Here is an 18,160-nt window from a genome sequence, read left to right as displayed (position 1 = left end):
CTGGGGGTGTGCGCAGGAGGCGCGCAGGAGCGACGGCGCGCCGCTGGTGTCATGCGGAAGATGGCGGCGTCCAGGGGAGGCTGAGGGCTCTGGGGAGTGGTGAGAGGTTTCCGTACAGCCAAAGCGTGCGGCTTGGGGATCCCTTCACTCTGGTTCCTGCTCTCAGGTTTCGCGCGGGTAGTCCTCCCAGGGTCTCGGGCGCGATGTGGAGGAGCTGCCTCCGGCTGCGGGACGCGGGGCGCCGCCTCCTGAACCAGCCTCGGGGTGCCCTCACCGCTTCCGTGGGGCCGGTGCCAACCCCCCTGTCCCCTGCCCGGGCCTACGTCCCCCCAACAGGTGAGGGAGACCAGAACGTACTCTTTTGGCCGGGGCTCGAGCCGGGCTAAGGTGGGCTGAGGGGTTCGGCTGTGCAGGTGGGGTAACCGAGGCAGGGCGCAGGCTCATGAAGTTACGTAGTTCTATCGGGTCCTGCTACAGATCGGGGCGGGGGGCGGGGGGAACAGAAGCCCGGGCAAGGGCAGACCACCCGAGGGCACACAGCGCGTCCTTGCTGGAGACAGTAATTGCCTTTTGGCACGTGCAGCTTTTCTCAGCGCTTATGGTTTTCCTTTCCAGTAAGGAAAGCAGATGGCATTCTCGTTTTCAGACAGGGAAATTCGGGTTCTGAATCAGGACTACGCCAAGGTCACAGAGCAGACCCTATGAGAAGTTTGTTGAGGGCAAAGATCGGCCTGTTTTCTGTGTCCCCATGGTTAGGCACAGAAGGACCCTGGAACCGGGCATTCGGTCGGCATTCAAGTCTTCCATCCCGGCCGGTTTCTCTGCAGGTTTCCTGGCCCTCCCTCCCACTGCCCTACTGCAATCCCTGCCATTTCTGCCAAGGAGTGGACCCTAGTGCCTCCTTTTTCTAATTCTGACTGATAAGGCCTAGAAGGAGATAGTGGCTCGTTTCACTGCTTCTGGGGCCGGGTTTTAGGGAAAGAGTGGGAGTGACTCCTTTAAATGAGTGAAAAGTAGTAACACTCTTTTCATTCAGCTAGTTTTTCTGTGCTGAGAGCTGGAGGCAGTAGCCGTCAAGGCAGACTTGGTCTCCCTCTAATGATGTTCACTGTCAAGTGCAGTCTATAATAGTCTGATTAAACAATAGTGTGCAGCGTCTTTTGATAAGGGAAATACAAAGAAGCTGGGGGAACATAAAGAAGCACCTACTTCCACCTTGGGGGTTTTGAGGGTCTAGAAAGGGTCTTGGATGAAAGTACAGTTCAACTGAGTCTTGACAGATGAGTAGGAGTTCAGTGAAGAGGAGGAGGAAGAGCGTTGGTTGCCCAGACAAGTTCAGAGATGACAGCAGAGTGTGAGGAACCTTGCTGTAAAGCTGCCGGCTCTAGAAAATCTGGAACTCTAAGGCAGTTTAGCATTGTGGCGGAAGTTCAGATCTGGGGTTTAATGCTGGCCGAACCTCTGAGGTCCTGTGTGATCTTGGGCATGAGACTGCTTCCTTTGGGCCTCGTTTTCCTCTGTGAGTTGAAGGACTAGGTTGGCTCTGAGGGTCCTTATGTTAAGTTTCGTAATTTTATACAAATGGGGGAGAGAGTTGGATGCAGCAAAGAGCTGGGCCTTCACCTGTCAGGGTCCAAGTTGAAGGGCCTGGACGTGGGCCATGAAGAGCCAGTAAAGAGGGAAGGGCATCTGTGATACTGTGAGTTATAAGGAGAAATATTCAGTTGACCCTTGAACAACACACGGGTTAGGGGCAGCAGCACAACCCCACCATCAAAAATTCATATATAATTCTTGACTCCCCCAAAAGTGAATGACTAATAACCTACTGTTGACCAGAAGCCTTAAGCTAGAACATAAACAGTAGATTAGCACCCATTTTGTGTGTTGTATGCATAATATTCGGTATTCTTAAAATAAAGTAAGCTAGATAGAAAAATGTTATTAGGAAAATTATAATAGAATCACAAGGAAGAAAAAATAACCTGTACAGTACTGTACTGTTAAAAAAAAAATCTAGGTATAAGTGGATTTGCGCAGTCCAAACCCATGTTGTTCAAGGATCGACTATATATTTGGTCTTCCTCAAGTTCCTGGCACGCATCTCTTAAAAACCTTGTAACTACTAAGTAGTAAGAGCTACGGAAGAAGCTCTTGTTATAACATTTGGTCTCTGGTCCTAAAATAGCCTCAGAGATACAAGTCGAAAGGAGTGTCTTATTCATAAGCCCCTTTCAACCACACCTGAGGTTATGTTAATGAGGTGGCTTTTGGAAAGCACCTGAGGATGGGGGCTGGTTGCCTGGGGAACCGACCACAAGAATAGTTTCTCGTACTTTCAGTTCCACCCCCTGACCTCCAGGGAGGGGAGAAGGGCGGGAGACTGATTTGATCACTAATGGCCTGTGATTTAATCAATCGTGCCTATGTAATGAAGCCTCCATAAAATCCCTGAAGTGAGGGATTCAGGGAGCTTCAGGTTTGGTTGCTGGAAGAGTAGCATGCCCAGAGGAGGCATGGAAGCCTATCCCCTTCCTCCCCCCCACCCCCACCTTGCCCTGTGTATCTCTTCCTGTGGCTGTTCCTGAGTTGTATCCTTTTATAATAAACTAGTAATCTAGTAAGTAAAATCTTTTTTCTGAGCGCTGTGAGCTACTCTGGCAAATCCATCAAATCTGAGGAGGGGTCCTGGGAACCTCTGATGTATATAGCCAGTCAGTCAGAAGCATAGGAGACAATCTGGGCTTGCATTTGGCATCTGAAGGCGGGGGGGGGGGGGGGGGAGGATGCAGTCTTGTAGGACCGAGCCCTCACCTTGTGGGATCCGATGCAGTCTCCAGGCAGATGGTGTCAGAATTTAGCTGAATTGTAGGATACCCACTGGTGTCACAGAGTAGACGGGTGGCACATTTGGAGTACAGAGTGTCTGTGTGAACGTGTAAAGGAAAACGAGAGTTTCCTTTGCAATATCCCAGGAAGATAACGACACAAGCAAAGGGGACACATTCAGGAGTTCACTTAAACTTGCACCGGCAGAGGGTTAATTTAGATTAGTGGATGCCACTTCCCACCATGGTGGCACACGATCTCCCATCCCTGTTTCCTTTCTTCTGCACACTTTACTAGTTTAGGCTCTTGGAAGTATCTGGCTCGTGGTAGGTAGTCAAACATGAAAGAGAATAGGAATGAAAGAATAAACCCAGTGGGAGGGCGGTACCTGAAACCAGGCCAATGAGACATCACCAATTTGAGATTCTATGAGTCTCTGGGATGGTGGAATGCTAAACCCAAGCGGAAGCCTTCTCCATGAAGACTTGGCTGGCAAGCCGATTGAACGTGGCTCCTTCAGAATCGCAGTGCCACTGAAGGGTTACAGGAGAGGAGGGGTTTGGAAAGGCTCCCTGAGGTGTTGGCGGAGATTTTGCAGCAAGGAGACCTGTGTGAGGGTTAGGGGGTGGTCCAGCTCTGTACCGGACAGGGAAGGTGTTCTGGAGAGGCTGCTTGTCTGGCTGAGTGCCGTGCCCAGCGAAGTCGAGGCTCTCCTCTGTTTACAAATTGTCACCTGGACAAGTCATTTAGCTTCTCAGAACCTCTACCCCCTCGAGGCATTACTTGCCCTGTTTTCATAGAGTGGCTTTGTTGGGTTGAGGGAGATTCTGTAGACAGAGCCCAGCCTGGCACCTGTTTTTGTAAATAAAGTTTTATTGGAGCACAGCCATGCTCATTCATTTTCATATAATCGACAGCCACTTTCACTGCAGAGCTGACTACTGGCGACAGAGATCATATGGCCCGCCAAGCCTAAAATATTTACTCTGGCCCTTTATGGGAAAAGTTGGCCAACGCTCCTCCTCAGGATGCTAGAGCAATTGGGAAAAAAACCACATGTTTAGTGATTTAGCTCATTTACATTAATGACTATGGCAGATGTATTTGCCCCCAAAGAATTTTTATTTAACTTTTTCTAAAGTTTATCTGTTTATTTGGGGAGAGGGGCGTGCAGAGAAGGAGAGAGAGAGAGAACCCAAGCAGGCTCCGTGCTGCCAGTGCAGAGCCCAATGTGGGGCTCAATCCTACGAACTGTGAGATCATGACCTGAGTCGAAATCAAGAGCCAGATGTCCACCCGACTAAGCCCAGGCGCCCCCACCCTGAAGAAATTTTTTAACAGCCTTATTGAGACACAATTCACTTATAATTCACTCATTTAGAATGTAGAATGCAGTGATTTCTAGTATTCTCAGAACTGTACAACCATCACCCTTTTCTAGAACATTTTTATCACCCCCACAAGACATAACTACCATCCTACTTCCTGTCTCTGTAGATTTCCCTAGTTTGGACATTTCGTAAATGGAATGTAGTCTTTTTGGGCAGGCTCTTATTTAGACTGCTTTCTTCTTCTTTTTTTTTTTTTTTTTAATTTTTTTAATGTTTTATTTTTTTCCAGGAGAGAGAGAGACAGCGTGAGCAGGGGAGGGTCAGAGAGAGAGGGAGTCACAGACTGAAACAGGCTCCAGGCTCCGAGCTGGCAGTCAGCACAGAGCCCGACGCGGGGCTCGAACCCACAAACCGCGAGATCATGACCCAAGCGAAAGTCGGACGCTCAACCGACTAAGCCACCCAGGCGCCCCTTATTTAGACTGCTTTCAAGGTTTATCCAAGTTGTAACATGGATCAGTACCCCATTGTTTTTCATAGCTGAATAATATCCACTTGTATGGCTGTATCACATCTTATTTATGGCCATATCACATTTATCCATCCATCTACTGATGAACATTTGGGTTGTTAACATCGTTTGGCTATTCTGAATGCTGCTATAAACATTTGTGTACAAGTTTGTGTGTGTGTGTGTGTGTGTGTGTACATGAGTTTTGTTTGTTTTAAACTTTTTTAATGTTTATCTTTCTTTGAGAGACAGGTCATGAGCAGGGAAGGGGTAGAGAGAGAGGGAGACATGGAATCTGAAGCAGGCTCCAGGCTCTGAGCTGTCAGCACAGAGCCTGACGCGGGGCTTGAACTCACAAACCAGGAGATCATGACCTGAGCTGAAGTCGGACGCTCAACCGACTGAGCCACCCAGGCGCCCCATGTACATGAGTTTTTATGTGGGCATATGTTTCCATTTCTCACAGACACATATCTGAGAGTAGAATTGCTGGTCAACTGGTAACTTGACTTTGAGGAACTACCACACTTTTCCAAGGTGTCTACACCAGCTTACATTTCCACCAGCTCTGCTGCATGAAGGTCCCAATTTGTCCACATCCTTGTCAACACTAGTTATTACCGGTTTTTAATTGTAGCCATCCTACTGGGTGCAAAGCTGTTTCTTCTCGTTTTGTTTTGCATTTTCCTGATGGTGATGAAGTCCAGCATCTTTTCATGTGCTAATCATGTACATTTTCTTTGGTGGAGAGATGTCTATTCAGTTCTTCTGACCATTTTGTAGTTGGGTTGTCTTTTTATTTTTCAGCTGTAAGAGTTCTTAAATACCTGGTCTGAAGAATTTTGATACTCGAAAATGGTTGGAGCGCCCTAAGATTATGGATGGAGTCATGCGTGAAGTCAGAATCTAGCTTTAAGGCGTAAGGCCCACCAGATGGCACTGTTTAAAAAGATAAAGGGTGTTGAGCCGGCCCTGCGAGGGCACCTCCTCTGTTCTGGGTGCACTGTGGGAGTTGTAGTTCTGAAGCTTTGAGTCTTTCCTAAGGAAAGGCCTGGCAAAAATTGAGGCTGGTAGAAAGATTGCTCACTGGTCTGTGAAGCCTGGGACAGGAAGAAGAGTGTAGGGGAAGTGACACAGAAAACAGCCTGTTTCTTTTTTGTTTTAAGTTTATTTTGAGAGAGAGAGCACATGCATGTTGGGGAGGAGCAGAGAGGGAAAATCCCAAGCAAGCTCAGTACCGTCAGCGCATAGCCCGACACGGAGTTCAAACCCATCATGACCTGAGCTGAAATCAAGAACTGGGCACTTAACCAACTGAGCCCCTACAGCGTGTTTCTTTGTATGGATTGAAAAGACCTCATAGGAACAGGACCTGATGGTCATGAATTTCCAATTCACTCATCACATGAGCAGGTTTTTAAAGTTCTGTGCTTCTCTGCTTATGTAGCCTATTTTCTTGTGGCTAGCTTTTAAAATTTAGTACTTTTCCACATACCTGTATCTTTGTATCTACATAGTCCACATGTAAAAGGCACCGACTGTGTTTTGCCGCCAAAACAGATGTTCTGTAAAGAGAGTGATTCATGCTTAGAATGGACCCAAGTACTGTGTGATCCTACAAGGCTTAGGTGTTGATTTCATCTTTAAAGATGACGTCCCTGTTGCTGACGGCTAGTCCTGTGTTCACTGAGAATATGCATGCTTCAGAGGTTCCCGGTCTCACGATTTATTTCATGTGACCCAAGACCTTTGAGGGTCCAGGTGAAGAGCCTCCGTCTTTTGACATTGTTGGGGGCATGGTTTCCACCAAATGAGTTTTCCAGATCCTGGCCTGTTTGCCTGTGTGAACCTCTAACTTGGCTCCCTCTGCCTCTGTATCGTGACCTGCCCACCCCCACCCCCACCCCCCATTCTGGCCCTCACCACCCTCTCTGGGCATCTCAAACCACCCTCTGCAGGATGGCTATGTTCTTGTCCTTCCCGCCACTTTTTTAGTTCTCCAAAGTCTCTTGCTCTCATGAGGCTGAAGACCTTCCTGAAAGCAGTTTCTTCTGCAGGATACTCCTTCCACACCCGCCCGCTCCAGAAGAAGAATCCACAAGTGCAAGTTGGCTGACTTCTGCCTCTCTCTCAGGTCTCAGATGTAATCTGACTGCCTGGAGGTCTTCCTTTAGCCCACGATGAGATGAGATTAGGCTCTCCTGGTGTGTGTGTGTGTGTGTGTGTGTGTGTGTGTGTGTGTGTATTTCCAGTGTCCCTTGTACTTTGGCCTTCAAAATCACTTTACTGCGTGGCTGGTTTCAGGTTCGGCTTCCCAGTAGACAGGAAGTGCCTTGAGGGCAGGAGTGAGCTTTCATTCTGATCCCCAGGACTTATTCCCCTTCTTGGAACAGGATTGCTACTCACTGGAAGTTTGTTCTAAGCCTGAAGTGTGCCCCTTTGTGTGTCTGCTGCGTTCAGGAGAGCACGTGATCAAAACTGGCTGCACGTGGGCCTGCTCTGGCCTGAGGCCTGGCAGCCTCTGTGTCCCTTTCGCCCAGGGCTGTCGTCTCTTTCTGAGGGCTTATTGCTGTTTTGAGCAATTTGGGTTGACCCTTCCTTGCCCATCTATCCTTCCCATTCTCTTCCAGTTCTCTGAATCAGGTACAGAGGGGGACTGGCCAGGACAGAGGAACCAAAGCCTGACCAGCAAAGCAGATTAAAAAAAACTTCCCTCGTGGGAAACCTCACTGTCGCGCCCGCTTTGGAAGGTTCCGCTTGTGCTGTCAGTTTCGGCCCCCAGTCCACGTCTCTTGGGCCCACTTCCCGGGGCTGTGTCGAGCTGTGTCGCGCTGTGTGCTAGAATCCTCTCCGCTGGCGCTTCCTGCTGATGGGGACAGATCTTCCCCCACTGATGATGAGTCAGCCTTCAGATCTCTTCCCACTCCCTGCCTGGCCTGGCATGAGACACGTTGCCCAGCTCAGGCATTGGAGAACATACTGGATGTGGTCCGGGTGCCTCCAGATTCGTGTCATCTGCTACCCGAACGTGACCAGATGGCATGTCATGTAGGGGCATTTGAAAGCACCAGGATGGTGCAAGCTTTGTGTCGTGGAGTTAAATGTATGAGAGAATCACTGTTATCAGTGCAGGTAAAAGTGGCATCTCGTGCCGTAATAATGCAGGAGCATCTAGGTGGCCAGATCCTGCCACTTTATTTATTTTTCAAGCATTCAGACTCCATGAAGACGGGTTTTTGTCATTTTTATTCATGGTTTTATCCCACGTACCTAGAACAGTATCTGGCACATGGTAGGCATACACATTTTGGGAGTGGGAAACCTGTTTGGACCTTAGCTTAGTCAAGGCGTGACTGTGGGCATGCAATTCAGGGCCCTGTTTGTGGAAGCACCAATGATAGAACACGAAATTGGGGGAAACCTGACGGGTCGTGGAAAACCTGAAAATACCACGTTTGGAGGAAGACCAGATACCCTCCTGCCATTACCCCTCCCCCCCCCATGCACAAACGAAGCCCTCCTGATTTTCAGTCTATTTGAATTAATTTTAACTTCAGTTTGGTTTGCTTTTTTTTTTCTTAAAGCACTAAAAGAAGTTAAAAAGCATTAAAAACTAATGAGTTCCCTCCTCCTCATGCTGCATCGGTTGTTTCCAACAAGTAACTTCACTAGTGGACTCTGAAGGCGTTTAGCACCCAGTGAATACGTGACAGCAGGAACGAATGAATGAATCAGGGTTTTGTGCTAACAAAGGTTAAGACTGCATTATGGCTTCTAGCTCCCAAAATGTGACCTACTTGTTCTTTACCAGTCGAAGGAATCTGTATAATTCCCTATGAGGCCCTCTTGGTTTTTAAGCCCTCCAAGTAGAAGAGGGGGAATTTGTTTACGTTTTCGTACCAGATTTTATTCAAGTTATTTTCACATGTCCCAGGACACGGTTTCCTCTCCCCGCCCCCTTTTTAACTTTATTCTGAGAGACAGAGAGAGCATGAGCAAGGGAGGGGCAGAGAATCCAGAGCAGGCTCTGTGCTGTCGGTGCAGAACCCAGTGTGGGGCTCGAACTCCCGAAACATATCATGACCTGAGCCAAAATCGAGAGTCAGATGCTTAACTGACTGAGCTACCCAGGGGCTCCTGTTTCCCTTTTCTTCGAGGAAATGCTTGGAGGAACGCCTGGGTGGCTCAGTCGGTTAAGCATCCAACTTCGGCTCAGGACATGATCTCGCGGTTCATGGGTTCAAGCTCCACGTCAGGCTCTGTGCTGACAGCTCAGAGCCTGGAGCCTGCTTCAGATTTTGTGTCTCTCTATCTCTCTCTCTCTCCCTCCCTCTCCCTCTCCCCCCCCGCCCCCACTCACAGTCTTGTCTCTCTCTCTCAAAAATGAATAAACATTAAAAATTTTTTTTGAAAAAAAGGAAATGCTTGGAGTTCCTGTTGAATACGCAGGCAAGCTGGTTAATTAGGTTAATTAATTGGATGGAGAGGATGAGAAATGCTCCTGGGATCTCCCCTTACTGCGTGTGCACCGCACATGTGCACCTGCACGTCCACACTGGCTTTCCTCTCTTGCCTACTTAGAGGCATCAGACTCTTGCCCAGAATGGATCTCTGGCTTTATCGCACTCAGATCCGATCTTTGGACGGAAGCACCAGTGCTGGAGTGGGGGCAGTGCCGGCGAGGGCGATGTGGTGGGGAGCATGCTTAGAAGTTGAAGCATAAGGTGCTGGAAGAATCTGTCACGTCAGACAGCTGCAGCTTCGCAATGCTTTGTGATCAGACTGTTCCCAGGCTCGGGGGCTGGCGGGGACACGACCAGTGTCTCGTGCCTCCCTCATCCCTGGAGAGTGAGTGCCCTCCTCCCTCCAACTTTAATCAGAAGCCGTTGATTATGCCGTGTAGAGTAGGGCAGGCCTTGAATAGTGATATGAAAATCAAGCCAATCAATCGGCATTAGCAGTAATGACACAAGCTGGTCTTGTCACTTCCCGAGCTGTCTCGACGTTATTTTAAACTGCCTTTTTGAAAAATCTTTTTTTACAGAAAGGAAGAGGTTTTATCAGAATGTCAGCATCACACAGGGTGAAGGTGAGTGTCTGAAGTTTTGACTGCCTCTCTCTCTCTCTCTTTTTTTTTCCCCTATGAATGGGTAGAAACATTTTTCATCTCTAGCTGGTTGCAGCAGTTAGATTACCCTTCGCGCTTTTGTCAGATAGGTTTCTATGAGCCCTATGTGAAGGGACTCAGAGCTGTCTTTGTCTGCACCAATTCAAGTAGCTAAATATAGGAATGGTCACTCGATCTCACTTAACAATCCCTGAGAGGTTTTCATTTGATCTTTCAAGGTGGCTTTGAGATAAACCTGGACCACAGGAAGCTGAGAACTCCCCAAGCCAAGCTCTTTACCGTCCCCAGCGAGGCCCTGGCCATCGCAGTGGCCACTGAATGGGACTCCCAGCAGGACACCATCAAGTTCTACACCATGCACCTGGTAACAAGTTCATGCACATATACCCCCCACTGCTGGCTTCCTAGGGTACCTGGCAAAAATGGACATGCTTTTCCAGATTCGGATAAGGCCCTTAGGGCAAGCCACACTTGCCCCCTTAAGCATGCTGACCGTTCCCCTCCTGGCCCCGCCTTCTGCGGTCCCCTGCTCAGAACACTGTGCTGGATGGCCAGTTCCTCCTCTGGCCTCAGGGCAGGTGGGGCTGGCCCCCAGCCACGCAGGAGGTGCTAGAGCAAGCAGGCTGGGGAAGGGGCTGGCTGAGTTCTGCAGGCCCAGGCTCTGCAGCTTCCAAACTGTAACCTTGGGCAAGCTACTGCCCCTTATCTGCCCTGGGTTCCTCGTCTAGTGAAAGGCGAGCAAGGTGGTCAGGACGGAACGAGGTGATGCCTGGAAAGTCCTTGGCGAGGTCCCTGGCACAGAGCAAGCACTCAGTCAGCGCTGGAGTTAGTGGGGCTGGCTTGCTCCTTTGGCTGTCTGATGAAATTAGGGTGACAAGGCCGCAAACTAATTGTTGTCATACCTAAGCAACCTATCGGGAAGAGTAATCCTCCTTCTGGCTTGGCTCATTTGTTCCCCTGCTTCCTAAGGTGGTGAGGGAGCCAGCTGGTAGTCAACTTTGAGTTCCGGTAATGCTTACGTGACTTATTTGCTGATCTGACCTCTCTGGGCCTCAATTGTCACATCTCTGAAATGGTTGTAATAATAGTACCTACTCCAAAGGATGGTACAAGGATTACATGAAATAGAGCAGAGCTGGTAGTGGAGAGCACAAGACCTGAGCACGTCACCACGAGGGTGTTGTGAGCGTCCCACGGGCTGTCACACGCAGCGTTTGGCACGGAGCTCTCAGTCGATGAGCTACGGCTGAAGGTGTGGAGACACCTGGGGTCGAGGGCTCCGCTTTGGCTCCAGCACTTTCTGGCGGTGCTGTCTGGTTCTCCGTCGTGCCGTGTGTTGGAGGCGGTGTCCCCGGGAACGCAGTGCTGTTGCCTGGGCCCGGCGGTGGTGACGGGGCTTTTTGCCTCCTGATCCAGACCACATTGTGCAACACGTCTTTAGACAACCCTACCCAGCGAACCAAGGACCAGCTGATCCAGGCGGCTGTGAAGTTTCTGGACACCGACACCATCTGGTAATCGACATTTAGATGGGCCTTCCCCTTGGACTGAGTGGCTCCCTTGGGCTATTTGACTCCTTTGCCCAGACAGTTATCAGCGGAAGAAGATGTAGACCCTTTTCCTTTATCCCACAGGGCAGTGAGGCAGTCTGCCTGACACCACCATTTAGCCACCCTGCATGTCCCCGGGAGGGAGGACCCCTCAGGGCGCACCAGTGTCAGAGCCCTGGGCGCTCCTCTTCTGCAGCCCGACAGCTGTCCTTCTGTCCCGGCCGGGGTAGCTGTCACAGGCTCCAGGGCCGAGGGGGTCACTTGCCAACTCCCGGTGGGCGCCCGGTCCTGGACTTGTGGCCACTGGCACGTGCCCACGGAGGCACTGTCGTTCTCACTCGCCGGCTTGGACACGGAGACAGTCATTTTTCTCAGGAGCTGGCTCCTTCCGCTTCTGAATCCTCCCCCTGCCCTGCCCGTGGCCTTTAGCTAACTGGTCGGTGGTTTTGAAGGCAAGTACAGGTGTGCTTGAGCGGCACGTGTCTGCAGGCCCAAATGCTCTAGAATCCTGAGCTGTCCCATTGTCACCGCAGCGGCCCACTGTCCTGCACACTCACGGTCTCTTCTCCCTTCTGCTCACACCTCACGGTGGCCTTCCAGGGGCCCCCGTCATCTTCCCGTCCCATGAGGCCTTGCCGCGTGCCTCCCCTCGGCTGACTCCCATTTCTTTGTCAAAATAAGTGGCACCGGGTAGAGTCAGGCGGCCGAGCCAGCAGCTGCACCTGTAGCCAGGAGGCGTGTGGGCTCATGAGGTGCAGGCGGGCAGTTCACGGCCAGGAGCACGGTCTCTTGGAAGGGTTGGGCTAGGTGGGGATGCAGTGACTTAGCCTCTGGCACGGCCTCCTAGGGTCCCGGTCACCCTAGGATCAGTGTCCCGTGGATCTGGGGGTGTAGTATTTGTGTTTACAATGGCGTTGCCAGCGTCGCCAGCCTTGGCCTGCCCGATAACTGGGGACATTTAGGACAGTGGTTCTCAAACTCAAGGTTACATTAGCATTCCCTAGAGGGCTTGTTAAAACACACATTGCTGGCCTCCATCCCCTGAGTTTCTGCTTTCCATAGGTGTGGGGTGGGCTGGAGAACTGGCATTTCTATCAGGATCCGAAGCGAGGCTCCGCCACCGGCCCCAAAGCTACACTTTGAGAACTACTCCTTTCCAGAAGGACTTGTAGGGCTGGGTGGGAGGAACTGAGCAGAGAGGTTTTTTGCTATTGCCTTTTAGGTTTTTCTACCGTCTGTCACTGAGTAAAGGAATTGTACTTTTTTATTAATGAAGGTGATTTTTGCAATGAATTAGCTACAGGGTGGAAGAGCCAGCGACATTAGTGGAACTTCAGAGGAACGAGTGGGACCCGATCATAGAATGGGCCGAAAAAAGGTAAGAGGCACAGCCCCCCGGCGTTGGGCAGGCTGGTGCGGTCAGGGGGCACACTAAAGCCCTTAGCTAAATGACTTTCTGGGTTCAGAGCACCCATGGAATTCAGCATCTATTGCATGTTTAGGGACAGAACCGGCCACCTTGGGAAAAAATGCTCCTCAGATTAGTGTCGGCCACCGGGCACCAAGCACCTGCTCTCTGTGCGCGCTGTGCTGAACGTAGGGACAGAGCCCAGCTCAGCCACAGTTGGCTGTGTGACCTGCGGCTAGTGCCTTGAGCTCTCTGAGCTTCCTTTCTGTGAGTGGTCCTCATAATCCCCACCTCTTAGTGTATTGTGAGGAGTAAACCAAGCGGTGCCTATGATCCTGCTTGGTGCACGGTAAATACTCAGATCTGGGCCGTCCCCATCTTCATCATCGTCACAAGTGCTGGACCATTAAACTAAATCCCAAGACGGCGTGTGAGATACATACACATGTGAAGATGAGTCTGGTAACATAAGGACATAAGGCCTCTAGGAATTGACGATATCCAGCATGTTTCCTTAGCAAAAATATTCTTTTGTGCAAAATTGAACAAACTGTTGATGTGGTAGCAAAATAGATTGAATTTCATTTCATTCCAGGGGAGTATGGAAGGGCTACTACCCTGGTACTGCTCTGACCGTAGTATTTTGTAAGCACCCACAGAGTCGTTTTTGGCATAACATTTTCATCAGAGTGGTATCGGTCAGTCTCGTTTGTGGGAATTTCCTCAGTGCCCACAGTGTGCCAGGGATCCTTGGGTTTTACAGTAAAAGGCATGGCCAGTGCTCTGAAGGATCCCATAAAATGTGATAACTACAGCATTGTGTAAGAGCTCCGGAGGCAGGGTGTCATTGAGGAGTGTAATGAAATATGACAATAGTGTAGGTGCCTGGAGATCTTTGCTGTGGCACAAAATTGACCACTTTTTATGGTACTTGAGATTCTCATCCTTAATAGTTTACAAAACAACCTGGCCACTTGCTGTGTTACCATTAGAAATTTCAGCAAGAACGTTCTAAACCAACGGAAAAATGAGTTACATATGAAAGAAAATTACAAAAATTGCCTTTACTCCATTATATTTTTCCTGTGCCTTATATAGTTATTACTGTTTTTGAAAATGTGTCATTCTTGAAGCCAGCTCATGTCCCAGGCAGAAAGCAATGGCTTGTATGCAGTAGAGACTTAATAAATATTTGATTTATTGATGGTCGGATGATAGAGGACACGTACAAAGATTATTGTAAGGAAAATATGGAGCACCAGGCTGGCCCAGTCAGTGGAGCACGTGACACTCTCTCTCTTTTTTTTTTTAAGTTTATTTATTTATTATGGGACAGAGAGCATGCGCCCACAAATAGGGGAGGGGTAGAGAGATGGCAGAGAGAGAATCCCAAGAAGGCTCCACACTGTCAGCACAGAGCCCAATGTGGCTTGAACTCATGAACCATGAGATCATGAGCTGAGTAGAAGTCAGACACTGAACTGACTAAGCCACTCAGGCACCCCAGGAAAATAATTTTTTAAGAAATCTTTTGTGGTCTCAAATGTGAATAACTTTCTGAAAGGGTTTAAAAAGCAAGCCCCCCATGCTTCTGATGGAGATTCTAGGCCAGCAAATTAGAATTTCAGGCAACTACATGGACTCTGGCTCTGCTGTGGGGTGACAGGAAATTACGAGGTCAGGGGACCACTGACCACAGTGGCAGTTTCTCCCAGAATCTCTCAAGGGGCACATGTGTGCACTTCAGGACTTTGCTTTAGGCAAAAGCTGGGCCACACAGCAGGACAGGGACATGCCGAAGCCTTTCCCTTTCAGATACGACGTGGAGATCAGCTCCTCCACCAGCATAATGGGGCCCAGCATCCCAGCCAGGACTCGGGATGTGCTCGCCAGCCACCTGGCTTCGTACAACATGTGGGCCCTGCAAGGTACACGCAGCGCTTCCCGCAGGGCTGGGAGGGCGGCCTCACGGGCACGGGCATCCAAAGCCCGGAGTGTCACAGCGGTGCTCTAGGGGGTGACCCTGACATCCTCAGTCCAAGGGGGATGGCAGGCTCCCCACCCTTCTGGGAGAAAGTCTGCTTTGTCTTCTTCACACATCTCAGCTTCAGATCTCATTGGCCTGGCTCTGGTCACGTGGCCATCCGCAGACCCGTCACTGGACGGGGTGGAGGGCTCTGACGGCCGAGGTTTGGGTCAGGTGCCCACCCAGGGCAGATACAGAAGAGGGATCACACCCCCGAGGGAAACCCGGGAAAGACACGAGCTGGCTGCAAAGCGCATGTCCCCTGTGATTCCCGTGCCCTTCCCCCCCCCCGGCGCTTTTGTACCTCTCTAGGGCTGCAGGGACTCGGAGAGTGTCAGTCCAGCGACTGCCCTGTTTGGGAGCGGGGGTGCCCTGGATCCTGACATGGCTCGTATCTTCGCAGGGATTGAGTTTGTGGTGACCCAGCTCAAGTCCATGGTGTTGACCTTGGGCCTGACGGACCGGCACCTGACAGTGGAGCAGGCCGTGCTGCTGTCACGCCTGGAGGAGGAGTACCAGGTGCTGGGGCCGGGGACGGGGCAGGGGGGGCCGGCGCCTCGGGTCCTCACCCTTCCCTCCCTGGCCCAGCTGGACTGGGTGTGGGGGCTAGCCCACCTAAAATGTTTTTAGGTAGATTTGGCCTTCTGTTACTTTCATGTACCCCCGGAAGCCAAAACCAAGGGCCGATAAAAGTATTGTCAAGAAATAATAATGACAAAATAAGGGCAGGGAGGGCTCCTGCTGTGTTCCAACACAATGCTCAGCTCTCCCCTCGTGGCCTCACCTCTTCTGAACAGCCTGGCCAGGTGGGGGCTCCTATTCTCCCTGTTTCACACAGAAGGAAATCGAGGCATGGGTCCCAACCCCAGAAAATGCTGGAGCTGGGGTTTGGAGCCAGGACTGGGTGACTCCAGGCCTTCAGCACTATCTGCAGATCAAGTTCATCTGCCAGGGCCCTGCAGAACGGGCCCACTCACAGGACTAGCAGCCATGTTCGCACTCGAGCCGAGCCTGGGCTGGCCTTGGCACCGACTCACACGGCGGGTCATCTGGCTGGCTGGCAAACGTGGGTGGCTGCTGTTTGTGCAGAAGTTTTCATTTAGTGGGTTTGAAATTAATATGGTTTTGCTACACTGTCATTTGCATTTTTTAACTCTGAGAATTATGGCGTTCTCTGCAGTCTTTTCACTGCCTTTTTTCCAACCTCAGAAGGTTAATTGCTATTACAAATCGGCTCCTAGCATGATGAAAACCCTTTTGTAATGACATTATTTCCCAAGTCCGTCTAGTCATCTGCTCAGAAAAATGCCAGGGGAAAAAACTGTTTCTCTGTCGCAAAAGAGGCTAGCTAGAAACAATTAAACAGGCAGGGGGTGCTGTGTGGGGGTGTGAGGGCTGTGGGAAGTGGGGCCCAGGAAGTCCGCCCTCCGGTCTGGGCTCTGCGTTTGACGGTGGCACCCGAGCTGGGCCATCTTTCCGTGAACTAAATTCGATCCGCCACAAAACGGGGGGTTACCTGGGTCACATGTGGGGGCTCTCCGAAGGTGTACAGTGGCTGCCCAGAGAGCCGGTAGCTTGTGCGGCATGGCAGTTCCTGAGTTCCTGGATGGGCTGGGGCAGCCGGGCCTCTGGCCACGGAGGAGCCAGCAGGGCCTGGCTGGAGGCCCGCTGACACCTGGACGGCCACACCGTGTGTCTGGGGTTCTCCCCTGTGGTTGGTAGGTAGAGCCCTGGAGAGAGTCCGCAAGTCTGCTCTAGCGGGCGGAACCCGGGTTTCTGCAGCACCGCCGGGGAGGCGGCACTGAAGTGACCACGTGGCCTCGGTTGATTTATGTATGCCACCCACGCGGGGGGCACCTGAGGCCCAGCCTGGAGAGGCAGCTTGCGGAGGATGACATTTTACAGGTTGCCTCCCACCAGTCACCTGGCATTCGGGCTGGGCCCCCTTGGGGGAGACACAAACCGTGTGGTTTGTGGCACGGGTACCTGCGGGCCCTGGGCCTGGATGGCACCCCTGCAAGCTGTCTGCGTCCCGGCAGTGTGGCTGCCTGCCCTGCCTGCCTGCGTGTTCTCACCTGCCGCTTCCCCCGTGTGGGTCTCGTGTTTTGGCAAGATTGGGGCCCAGTCCACACCCCCACCTCAGCTGTTGGGGTGGAACGTGGCTCTGGCCAGTTGGCAGGCGGATGCTTGGCCAGCCACCCAGCGGCATGTCACGTCCTCCCCTCAGATCCAGAAGTGGGGCAACATCGAGTGGGCCCACGACTACGAGCTGCAGGAGCTGCGGGCGCGCACGGCTGCCGGCACCCTCTTCGTCCACCTCTGTTCCGAGAGCGCCACGGTGAAACACAAGCTCCTGCAGCAGTGAGGCGGGGCGAGCAGACCCAGCGGGACAGAGGCTGCGCGCACGGCCACAGACCCCTGGCCCGCGGGGCTCCCGGGCTTGGCGTCGCCCTGAGATGCCCCCAGGACCCGGAGCGGCTGTTGCGGTCAGCTCGAGTCCAAGCGGGGTGCCCCTGCCCCAGCCAGCGTTGAGCGAGCCGCACAAGCAAACCAGTGACTTTCTCTCCACCTGATTGTATTAAATATTTCTCTGCCCTGGAAACGTGGAGCCCTGCTTTCATTTGCGCCTCTACTTCTTCCTGTCCCATCTTGTCACGTCTGGGTTTCACCAGGGTCAGACAGCTTGCCTCCCACAGCACGTTCTGATAGCTGCTGCCCGTGGCCGGGAGCCTCACACAGTTGGGGAATCACATCACCACACAGCTCTGTGCAGCCCTCAGCCTGAAGACTTCTTCCCCCTCTTGGTGTTTAATCAAACCATCTTTTGAAAGTGAGTCCTTTTTGTTCTAAGCTGGTTATTTCTATTTCTAGTGTTTTAGAAGAAGTAATTTACTCTGAAAATAGAATAGGAGTTGTTTGAGGGTTAAGAGCCCAGGCAGGCAGGCCAAGGGCCCCTGACGCGCGTCCTGCTCCGGGAGCCCTCCGTGTCCTCCCGACACAGCCGCTTGCGCCGCCCTGAGGGGCAGGTTTGGTCTCCTGGTGCCAGGACAGCGCATGGGAAGCAGGAAGGATCGGAGAGTTCGGGCAGCAAAGGCTTTCTGAGCCGCCTGTCCTGGCGCCCTAGTAGTAAAATGGCATCACCCTGTCACGGAACACTGGCCACAAGGCAGGTGCTTCTCCACGCTTTCCCCGTGCACTTCCTGAACCCGTTGACCGTGCTCAGAGGAGGCATGTTGGTCCAGCCTGTGCCCTTAACCTCCAGAGGGCCTTCTGGTCCCTGCAGCCATCCTCAAGAGTCACAGGGAGCCGCGGCACCCACCTTGGTGGGCTGGCCCGGCCCCAGGGCTATGCTGGGGACTGGGCCTCCTGCTTCGCTC

At 51.7% G+C, this 18,160-nt stretch overlaps 1 protein-coding gene across 1 annotated transcript; it reads left to right on the top strand.

Annotated features, from left to right (window-relative positions):
- The first annotated feature begins 37 nt into the window (after positions 1–37).
- ATPAF2 (ATP synthase mitochondrial F1 complex assembly factor 2) lies at positions 38–17,385 on the top strand. The gene is made up of 8 exons (XM_039227378.1): positions 38–336; positions 9,716–9,760; positions 10,018–10,163; positions 11,216–11,313; positions 12,647–12,727; positions 14,573–14,685; positions 15,187–15,302; positions 17,011–17,385. Exons 1-8 carry the CDS (start codon positions 204–206, stop codon positions 17,146–17,148), a joined length of 870 nt encoding a protein of 289 aa, XP_039083309.1. The 5' UTR covers positions 38–203; the 3' UTR covers positions 17,149–17,385.
- The last annotated feature ends 775 nt before the right edge of the window (positions 17,386–18,160 follow it).

Source organism: Hyaena hyaena, unplaced genomic scaffold, assembly GCF_003009895.1.
Source record: "Hyaena hyaena isolate Hyena2069 unplaced genomic scaffold, ASM300989v1 scaffold_27, whole genome shotgun sequence".
Lineage (NCBI taxonomy): Eukaryota > Metazoa > Chordata > Mammalia > Carnivora > Hyaenidae > Hyaena > Hyaena hyaena.
The sequence above is the reverse complement of the archived record's forward strand: the minus strand, read 5'-3'. Positions and strand labels throughout refer to the sequence as shown.

What these genes read in the sequence shown, in the direction of transcription:
- ATPAF2 (XM_039227378.1), top strand. Translation starts at nt 204, where the DNA reads ATGTGGAGGAGCTGCCTCCGGCTGCGGGACGCGGGGCGCCGCCTCCTG. An exon ending in AGTTCTACACCATGCACCTG is followed by an intron (nt 10,164 to 11,215) that starts GTAACAAGTTCA and finishes CTCCTGATCCAG; the next exon opens with ACCACATTGTGCAACACGTC. An exon ending in GCCTGGAGGAGGAGTACCAG is followed by an intron (nt 15,303 to 17,010) that starts GTGCTGGGGCCG and finishes TCCTCCCCTCAG; the next exon opens with ATCCAGAAGTGGGGCAACAT.